General features: G+C 37.0%; 1 protein-coding gene across 2 annotated transcripts; it reads left to right on the top strand.

Moving 5' to 3' along the window:
- Window positions 1-6230: 6230 nt before the first annotated feature.
- LOC149147512 (cyclin-dependent kinases regulatory subunit 1-like) lies at window positions 6231-9421 on the top strand. Of its 2 annotated transcripts, XM_089441113.1 has the most exons (5): window positions 6231-6389; window positions 6521-6582; window positions 6799-6859; window positions 8789-8969; window positions 9077-9421. In XM_089441113.1, exons 2-4 carry the CDS (start codon window positions 6530-6532, stop codon window positions 8954-8956), a joined length of 282 nt encoding a protein of 93 aa, XP_089297239.1. In that variant the 5' UTR covers window positions 6231-6389; window positions 6521-6529; the 3' UTR covers window positions 8957-8969; window positions 9077-9421. The 2 variants fall into 2 exon arrangements, with proteins under 2 accessions (XP_089297239.1, XP_089297240.1); XM_089441114.1 differs by lacking the exon at window positions 6231-6389 and having other exon boundaries at window positions 6396-6582.
- The last annotated feature ends 1384 nt before the right edge of the window (window positions 9422-10805 follow it).

Raw genomic sequence — 10805 nt, forward strand, 5'->3', positions numbered from 1 at the left:
CATACCCCTTTGCCCTTGATGTCAAAGGGGGAGAATGAAGCTGAAGATTGTGAGGTTGCCATCAAGTCCAAAGGGGGAGATTGTTGGCATTATGTTTCTGGTATGGCTATATGTTACAGATGTTGTACTTGATGGCAACTCCCGTGGCAAGGCTCTCAATATGTTGAAAATTAAGAAGTACGCAGGAAATCAGTTCAGAAGGTGCGTACCCGCAGGTACACCATGCAGGGACCGCGTCCAGATACGCAGGCCAGCCGTTCAGGAGGTGCGTACCCCCAGTGCACACATTTCAAGGCAGAGAAAAGCACACATGGGGTTTCTTATGTTTTACTCTTGGTATTTAGCCGACGGTATTTGTGTTATTACGGTTTTGGCTCGTGGTATTGTTCCATGATTTTAGGAGGAGCTTGCCTATATAAAGCAAAGGAGATCACTTGGCTAAGCATCTTTTGCAATTGAATATCTTTAGATCTGAAATATTGGGTTATGGTCTTAAAAGCTTGATCTATATGAAAGGGAAGTTGAAGGCGAATCTGTGAAGGGTGATCTCTCGAGCGCATGATCAGATCTGAGCAACTGTGCCACTCTGGTGGACTGCCTATTCGGCCCTAATCAGAAGGCCGCAGGTGTTTAACAGAAGAGCTGCGTGGGTACGCAGTGCAGAAACAGGAGATCTGCGTCGGTACGCAGAGCAGAAACAGGAGATCTGCGTCGGTACGCAGAGCAGAAACAGGAGACCTGCGTGGGTACGCAGAGCAGAAGAAGGAGAGCTGCGTGGGTACGCAGAGCGACTAAGGTTCAGGTGCGTACGCATAGTAAAAGTACGCGGCGCGATAGTATTTTTGGGTGCGTACCTGCAGTAACAGTACGCGGCGCGATAATGTCTCTGGGTGCGTACCTGCAGTAATAGTACGCTGCGCGGTTCAAAGAACAATGCGTGGGCACGCAGTTCGGCAGAAGGATCCCTGTGGGTATACGTAGGAAAGCAGAAGGTGAACTGCATAGCGACGCAGGCCACAAAAGGGAAAACTGCGTATCTGTCTTAAAATGTTCTGTTGACTGAATTTTTCTGTTGATAAGGTGTTCTGGGTTAGTTCTGTTATTGCTGATCTGATAACTGTAGTGGACTGTAACTTTTATGTACTTGATGATCATTTGATGCTTTATGAAAAGAAGTAGGGGGTTGTAGCTCCCTTCCAGGAGAGACTGGAAAATGAGAGAGAGAGAGTTGTAGCTCTCTGCAGGTTGCAGCCTGCGTACTGGTAAAGGACTGCACCAGTACAAAACCATTGTAAAAGGAGTTTCTAATTTGAAAGAAGATAGAGACATATTGCAGAAGGTGGTTTTCACCCACATTGGGTTTCCACCTTACATCTTGTGTTCTTTGGTGTGACTATCTGTTTTCTTTGTTCATGCTCATTATTTTATGGTACTGACATGCAAAACTAATTCAAAGAATAAATAAGGAAGATTTATTAAAAGAATTAGATAATACTGATTCACCCCCCCTCTCAGTGTTATTTCCAACAAAATGGCATAGAAAAATGATTACTAGGGAAGAGGAAGGGAAACCTACCTGGAAGGAGTCACATGCCTTGCCTAGTTTCCCAGTCATTTTGTCGCTCAAGTTCTCTAGTGAATTTGACAAATCAACCAAAAGGGTGAGTAGTTTAAATAGAAAAGGTCGTGTGTGTGGCCTCAAGAGATCACCAAGTGAGAGACCAACCTACGTCGCAAAGTATGCATATAGGTCGCTTGCGACTTAGCGACCTAGTGACCTCTAAAGCTGAGCTCATAGAGTCACATGACAAGGGGGGTCACAAATCCTGACGTTAGGCACGAGACTATGTTGTGACCTGGCAACCTCAAAGCTATAGGTCGCATAGTCATAAACTACCTAGAATATTTTACAAAGTTCCAATTCGAACTCCCTACATCAATACTAGTGTTCCCAAAATCATCTTGCAGGTATCTTTCTCGAACATTGTTTTTACACATGCATCACCTATCTTGCTTACAAAAATTAGATTTCTGGCCAATCTAGGAATGTGCAGAACACGAGGAAGTGTTATAATCCTTCCACCATGCAACTTCAGCTGAAATTTTCCGCATCTTATGATCATGGTCTTCCTGTCATCTCCTAGTAAGACATCACCACCCTCATATTTCTCATACTCGCATAACCACTCCCTATAGGGAGTCATATGAAAAGATGCACTTGAGTCAATCAACCATGCCTCATGATCTACATGTGTACTTGAAGAATAAGCTAAGTACACACCCCCACCTCCATCTAAGGTGGTTTTTACCTCTACAGAAGGAGCATCATCAAGCCTATTTCCTTTCTTAGGAGTTTTATATTTAGAAAACTTTTTGCAGTGCCCTTCTTTTCCACATTTCCAACATACCTTTATAGGTTTTCCTGTAGATTTAGATCTCCCACTCAAGGACTTATTTATATTTCTATCCTGGGATTTCCCTCTTACAGACAAGCCATATCCATTCTAGATCTCCATATTTTTCTATCTCATCTCCTCCAACAAAGTGATAACAATGATAAGGAAAGTTAGTGCGTGCTTCTTTTAATTTTTTTATTATTGTATTTTCTTTAACATGGTTGATCCAAAATATAGGTTTAATATTTTACAACCAATTATGTTTTTTATTAATTGAGACACTTTCTTAAATACAGTACAATGGAATCATATTTAAGAAAGAGAGTGAGATGGAAGGGGGAATAAAGTGTGGGAGCGAGACATAGTGAGAGAGAGAAAGGAAGAGAGAGAAGAGGGGGAGAGAGGGAGGGAGAGAGATGGATTTGGAGGGGGAAAGAGAGGGAATGATAAGGGAGAGATGAAGATAGAATGAGGGAGAGAGGAGACAAGGCAAGAGAGAGAAAAGTAGAGGAAAAGATAGAGAAAGAAGGGGAAGAGAGAGTCAGGGGGACATAGATATGGAGAAGGGGGAAAGGGGGAGAGAGAGAAGGAGAGAGGGAGGGAGATTGTGACAAAGTTGGAGGGTGGAGAGAGTGTGTGTGTATGATGGGGGGAGAGATGGAGGGAGGTCAGAGAGAAGGGGAGAGAGAGGAAGGAAAAAGAGAGATGACTTGAGAGAGAGGAGAGGGGGGGGGGGGAGAGAAAGAGATAGAGTTGGAAGGGGAAGAAAGATAGAGAGAGAAAAGCAGAGAGGGAGTGGCAAAAGAGAGAGAGAGAGAGAGAGAGAGAGAGAGAGAGAGATGGAGAGAGAGTGTGTATGCTTTGGGGGTGAGAAGGAGAGACAATGTGTTAAGTTATGGTATGTTCTATGCTTAGAGCAATTTATTTTTCTTTCTTATTATTATTCATATATTATCAATCACATGTGCATAAGTAAAGTGAAGATATAACATTAAACGGTCAACAGAAAACAAGCCAAGATAGGAGACACAAGATGTGTCGGCTAGCTAGGGACAAACCCCACAATGTGTGGGGAAATCCTTTGATCAAATCTTTTTTTATCTTCAATAATTCAACAAAGAGAAATAGTACAATAAATCTAATTTATATTAGCAGTAGCAAACCCTAAATCAGCAGCATCAACATTAGTGGCTTCATCATCAAAACTAGGGCAATCGATATCTCGCAAACCGACCATCAGATCGGCTTGATTCCACCACCAAAAAATGTGGCCTTCAGAGGAGGTCTAGATGAACCTATAATGCAGTTCAGAGGAGGAGATTTGATGGTCAACACTGGTCAAACTTTGGATCTGCAGTTGCAGCTTCAAGTTCAGCAGCTTCCTTCCACATGTGTGAGAGAGAGTCTCTTTTCTGTGCAGTAGAGAAGAGCCTCTTTTCTGCGCAGGAGAGAGAGAGAGATGTGATGAGATGAGTGAGTGCAAATGAGGAAAAGTCCTCCTATATTTATACACAACTGTTGATGTTTGAATAGATGCGACTGTTGGGCTTTTGAGCCTACATGAGTTGTAGGTCGGCTTGATAATAATTCCATAATCAAAATAAATTCATATCTCCATAAATACTTATCGGAATCGGATGATCTTTAGATCAATCCTACACCTCTCGATGAGAGGAATCTAATAAAAATATTATTAGCAATGAATAAGATGACCTACATGAAGTTTGACCCTAGTTGCCAATTTTAACACAATGGGAGATAGAGATATAGATGGGGTGGGGGAGGGGGTAGAAGAGAGAAGCAAAGAAAGGGAGGGAGGAAGAGGGATAGATGGGAGATATAGATATAGATGGAGGGGCTAGAGAGAGAGAGAGAGAGAGAGAGAGAGAGAGAGAGAAGGGGAAGAGATAGAGAGGGAAAGGAAGAGGGAGAGATAGATGGATAGATAGATAGATATGGGGAGAGAGAGAGAGAGAGAGCATGACATATGTTTAGGGGGTTGAGATAGAGAGACAAATAAGGAGAGATGGAGGGAGGTATAAATATAGATGGCAGGGGGAGAGAGGAAAGAAGAGAAATATAGAGAAAGTTAGGGAGAGATAGATAGAATGAGACGGGGAAGAGAAGTATTATTTGCCTCTCTCATCTTCCCTCTGCCCCCACCACCCTTCCCCCCCTCTCCCCCATCTATATCTCTATCTCCCCTTGTCTCTCCTTCTCACCCCCGAAACACACACACTCTCTCAATGTAAGCACATAAAAATTATTCAACCATAAATACAATACTTGAATTTTCATCCTAAATAAAATGTTTGCTTCTTGAAACTATAAACTATTTATAATGGGGTACATTCGTATTATTCCCATTTTCCATCATTCAACATTGTTAATTACTTTGCATTCAAACACAATAATAGAAAATAACTACCATTGAAAGTTATTTGGGGTTTGACACTCCATAAGTAACAATGATTGGCTTTGGAGAAAACTACTATTAATATTGGAGAGCAATAAAGACAAGGTATGTTGTTTACTACAATAGCTCGAGTTAAATATTTGAATGGTCTATGATTTCAACTACTCTTTTCATATGATCAATATGAGAAAATGGAAAAACTAATATGTGTGACAATAGGAACAATAGAAGAAAATAGTTTCAAATAGATTGCAATGAAGATTGTTTGTAATTGACTATATTCTTAGTATTCACATTTTGTATCTATCAAATTGTTACATTGACACTTTGCACTCAAAATTTGTATTTCATCATTTTTCATCATTCAAGTTACTAATACTTTCATCTCAACAAACTGAGGTAACTAAGCAAATTTTAAATTAAATTGACCAAATTAATCTTAGACATATTTAACATATTTAAAATGATCAAAATAATTAGATGTTCAACAAATTTTGTATGACTGCACACCACTGAAACCAACCTAGATCCATCTTAACACCGGATCTATCAAGCGCCGAGAGGGATCAAATCTCTCGAGGTGCCATCCTTTCCTCAAGTTTTGCACACAAAAAATAAGTTTGGATCTCGAGAAATTTGATCTCTCTTGGCGCTTGATAGATCCGGCGTTAAGATTGATCTAGGCTGGTTAATAAACATATAAAAACTTAATATATATATATATATATATATATATATATGGATGTGGATTTTATATAATATTATAATGATTAAGAGTAAAGTATATAAATTTATTTTAATTTTGGGATTTTATCAAGTTTTTAAAGAATTACATTTTTCAAGATGCAAAATTTTTTGAATGTAAAATTTGACAAAAGATTTGTACTTAAAAAAACTTTAATCTCTCAGTACTTGATAAATTTGATATTAAGATGGATCTAAATTAGTTTTAATTTATATAGTACAATAATTCTTAATTTATATATCTATATATATATATATATAAAATTAAGCACTGAGAAATTAAAGCTCTTTTAAGTACAAACATTTTTTCAAATTTTACATTTAAAAAATTTTCATCTTGAAAAATGTAATCCGTTAAAAATTTGATAAAATCCCAAAATCAAAATAAATTTATATACTTTACTCTTAATCATTATAATATTATATAAATCCACATCCTAAACATAATTAGGACATATTCTAATAAGTGAAACTCTCCGAAGACCTAAAATGCCATTGTGAATACAATAACCTTGCCAGCCATGCTCCAGGTGTGAATGCAAAGAGGTCCATCCCCTCCGATATAACCGTTAACACCGCGCCTTCGCAACGGTCATAAATTGCTCCTAATTCAAAATAGGATTAAAAGTGCCTGCTTCTTTTTCGAGCACGCCAACGGACAGTATTGAAATTAAATAGCTGTCCATGGAGATGGAAAACTACAAATCTTGTCTTTGTCGTTTCATATCGGAGTTTGAACAACCCAATTGGAAATTTGATTTTTTTTTTTTAGGGTTTTGTGCTTTTGAAGTTTACCCTTCAGCGTTTCTACTTCAAAGAGACTATTTTTGCAGGTTGGAAAAAAATAGGTTCCCAGCATTATATTGATTTAGTTTCTGTCATTAGTACTCACGGATTGCTTCATTCAAACCCTTTTCTTCTTCTGATACTTGAAGATTTTGTGGGATTGTTTATTATTTTACAGGCCGGAAAGATGCCCCAAATACAGTATTCTGAGAAATACTACGACGATACCTATGAGTACAGGTCTGATACGTTTCCTGTTTGAAGATCTATTAATGATTTATTTTTTGAAGTTCTCTGTTTGGGGTTTCAATTTAGAGGTTTAATGCCAAATTCGTTACACAAAAATATCTGTTTCAAGGCTTTGTTTTAGGGTTTGAAGACCGAACTCTTATAAAATGTTCCTATTAGTTTTAGTAAGGAAGTGCTTTGAGACCTGGTCCTTGTTTCTGTGTGCAGGCATGTTGTGCTTCCTCCTGAAGTTGCCCGACTTCTTCCCAAGAATCGCCTGTTGAACGAGGTAAGCCACGGGTTTTCTTATTGGAAGTTGCGAGGTCGATCCTAATGCCCTTTTTCGTTTCATGATCGGGTCCTGAGACGCGGATTTAAGGAAATGTGAAGAAAATATTTTCCCGATGTTGATCAGTAGGGCCTTTAGAGTTCAGGGTTTAGGGCTTCGCCCGATTCAGGATGTATTATTTAGGGGTTTTCCGAATCCATTCTTCTAGCAATAAATGATCCACAGTATTGGGAATCCGGCATTTTACACCGAAGTTAAGCTTACTTTATTTGTATTTGGTATTAAGTTGTGTATTTCCAGTGAATTCCTACTACTTGATTTAATTTCCACGAGCGTTTTTCGGATTAGATACCCTGTCTTGGATGCACACTCGGTTTTGTGTCGAGCGTTCCCAAGATGTTGGATGAAAAAGGGTCTGTTATATTTGCATCCAGCGCAGGCACGGAATTGCTCTGTTTCCTGCCCTTTAGGCCCTAGTGGCTGTAAGTGGCCTGTAACTTCGGGTGAAGAGGAAATCAGGGCTTGGGTTTCTTCAGTTGGTAAGACCTGGTTCAAGTTCAAGCTCTGGAAGGTCTTGCAGCTTTGGATGACATGGGTATCCTTCAAATCATCTTCAAACACCAGAGTTTCTTTTTTCTTATTGGGCAAACTAAAGGTCGAAATGAAGGTCTACAGTTAGTTTTGTTCTTTCCTTGCCGGGAAGGATCTAGAATCTCCTGGTAAGGAACCACAAGTGAGAAATCGTCCCCTACAGTATTCTCCCATTGTTTGGCTTGGAAAGAGGTCTCTTGTTTTCCAGTCTTATAACGAAGAGCATGCCTATATACCTAACTGACAAGGGTTAGGTAATCCCACCCTGCCAATTCCTTTAGAAAATAAGCAACAATATCCACAGGTTCTGTTCTTTTTCCTACTTCCTGGTAAACCAGTATATCCATCGTATAGAAGATCCCTATGATTCACTGTCTGTTTGAGCCGTTGATTGAAATAAAATCTGAATCTATAATTTCTTGGTCATTTTTTACAGATTTTTTTACAGGGCTTGATGCATTTCATAGTCAGATTGCTGCCAAATCTCAGGGCTTGACCCTAACAGGCAGCAGAAATTCTGCTATCCTGGACTAGGACAGGGGCCAGAGGGAATTTCCATGGCATATAAGTCTAATTTTGCAATGTCACATATCTGCATTGGATACTTGAAAATTCTAAATTGTGTAATTGGGGATATTTGAAACAGAAACTCTATCTTCTAGAAATATTAAAGGTCTCCGATAGGATGAAATGCAGCTTATGTCATGAAACATTTTGAAATATTCACTCTGCTTTTAGCTGGCAATTCTAAGAGTTGCTTATTCTTCTAATTTTGCAATGTCGCATTTCTGCATTGGATACTTCAAAATTCTAAATTGTATAATTGGGGATATTTGAAACAGAAACTCTATCTTCTAGAAATATTAAAGGTCTCCGAAAGGAAATGAAATGCAGCTTATGTCATGAAACATTTTGAAATATTCACTCTGCTTTTAGCTGGCAATTCTAAGAGTTGCTTATTCTTCTAATTTTGCAATGTCGCATATCTGCATTGAATACTTGAAAATTCTAAATTGTGTAATTGGGGATATTTGAAACAGAAACTCCAGATTATGTCATGAAACATTTTGAAATATTCACTCTGCTTTTAACTGGCAATTCTAAGAGTTGCTTATTCTTGTACCAGTATCAATGATCCAAATCTGATATTTTTATTTTGTATTTGGCTGTCAGTTCTAAAAAGAACCATTTATTTGCCGTTGGGTTTAGTACACTCTCTGTTGTTGCCCCAGGCCTTTTATATTAATGTCTCCTCTGGTGTCCCAAGCCATGTATTGTGACGGGTATTGGTATGTATTTTATTTTGTGACACCATGTTGGACTTGATCGTTTTTTCAGAATGAGTGGCGAGGAATTGGGGTGCAACAGTCTCGTGGGTGGGTGCACTATGCTATCCACCGTCCTGAGCCACACATTATGCTATTCAGAAGGCATTTGAATTACCAGCAAAACCAGCAGCCGCAGGCACAACAGCAACCAGCACAGGCTATGGGGCTTCAAGCCTGATGGGTTTTATGTTGTAAGTATTGTGAGTTAAAATGAACATTAATTTTTCAATTGAATTTTCTTCTGTCAATTTACACATCAGTTTCCCTCAGCGAATATCATATTTCTCCCTGATTCTAGGTAGCAAGCGTTGACAAAATCTCCTTGTTCAGGACTCCTGGATTCTTCTTGAGCCAGCAGGCTTTCGTATGTAGTGTTAGATGGTTGATTTTTTCATCATAAATGTAATCAGAATTAAAAAATGGTTATTATTCTCGAGGAAGTACACTTTGTCATGTGAAAATGACTATTGAAAGTGAGTTTCCTTCGCCGAGGGAAAAAATGGCTATTATATGAAAAGGGATTTTGAATTTTCATGTGAAAATTACATGTGGTTTTGCCATGGATAAAATGGCTATTATATGTGAAAAGGGATTTCTATCTTTTTTGCTTTTTTAATCGGAACGAACTTCTCCAGTTAGTGAAGGACCTTGTATTTCTCATCAGTGCAGAATTTCTAATTTTAAGAACATATAAATAACAAATAACATAGAGTGAATTTTAATTTTGAAAAGGAAGTGTAAAAAAAAGTGAATTTTATATCGTTGGAGAAAAAATATATTTTAAGAAATAATATTAATCTTTGAAATTGACCTTCTTCGGTGGGACCCATCATGGTCATGCATTCACCTTGACTTTATCTAAGAAGAGTTTGTATTTTGTCTGAATTTTTAGTTTTTTTTTTTTATATTTTTTTTTTGAAAAAGTATCATTATTATGGAGGAAGTGGTGAGGGTGAATAGAGTTGTGGCAGCAAATAACTAAAATTAGTTTCCATTGGATTGTTTGGCAAAAATTGAAATACAAAAAGCAAGTATTTATTGTTACTTTTTAAAAATAAAGGCAAGGCTTCTATGCATTCACTTTGACTTTATCTATGAAGAGTTTATATTGTCTGAATTTAAAATTTTAGTTTTTATTTTCTTTTTTGAAAAAGTACCATTATTATGGTAGGTGGTGAGGGTGCATAGAGTTGTGATAGTAAATAACTAAAATTAGTTTCCATATGATTGTTACTTGAAAATTGAAATACAAAAAGCAAGTATTTATTGTTACCTTTTTAAAAATAGGCAAGGCTTCTAATTTTCCTATGCATTCACCTTGACTTTATTTATGAAGAGTTTGTATTTTATCTGAATTTAAAGTTTTGGTTTTTATGTTTTTTTATATTTATCTTTTTTTGAAAAAGTATCATTATTATGGCAGGTGGTGAGGATGCATAGAATTGTGGCAGTAAATAACTAAAATTAGTTTCCATATGATTGTAACTTGAAAATTGAAATACAAAAAGCAAGTATTTATTGTTACCTTTTTAAAAATAGGCAAGGCTTCTAATTTTCCTATACATTCACCTTGACTTTATTTATGAAGAGTTTGTATTTTATCTGAATTTAAAGTTTTGGTTTTTATGTTTTTTTATATTTATCTTTTTTTGAAAAAGTATCATTATTATGGCAGGTGGTGAGGGTACATAGAATTGTGGCAGTAAATAACTAAAATTAGTTTCCAAATACAAAAAGCAAGTATTTATTGTTACCTTTTTAAAAATAAAGGCAAGGCTTTTAATTTTCCTAAAAAGCCAAATAACTAAAATTAGTTTGCATATGATTGTGTAATGACAATTGAAATACAAAAATACAAAAATCATGTATTTATTGTTATTGTTAAAAATAAAGGTAAAAATACACAAAACTGTAAATAAAAACTAAAACTCAATTATGGTTTGAGCATAAAATTTAATTATAGTGATAATCATAATTTTACAATACAGTGAAAAACAATATAAGATGCATTTAAAGGTTAATTGGGG

This window comes from Pinus tabuliformis, chromosome 9 (genome assembly GCF_031772625.1).
Source record: "Pinus tabuliformis cultivar Carrire ecotype Pingquan chromosome 9, CPIR1, whole genome shotgun sequence".
NCBI classification, from domain to species: Eukaryota; Viridiplantae; Streptophyta; class Pinopsida; order Pinales; family Pinaceae; genus Pinus; species Pinus tabuliformis.

Excerpts from the sequence above, each read along its gene's own strand:
- LOC149147512 (XM_089441113.1), top strand. The coding sequence starts at position 6,530 with ATGCCCCAAATACAGTATTCTGAGAAATACTACGACGATACCTATGAG. Across the intron at positions 6,583-6,798 it reads GACGATACCTATGAGTACAG|GCATGTTGTGCTTCCTCCTG; the intron begins GTCTGATACGTT and ends TTCTGTGTGCAG. Across the intron at positions 6,860-8,788 it reads AGAATCGCCTGTTGAACGAG|AATGAGTGGCGAGGAATTGG; the intron begins GTAAGCCACGGG and ends TCGTTTTTTCAG.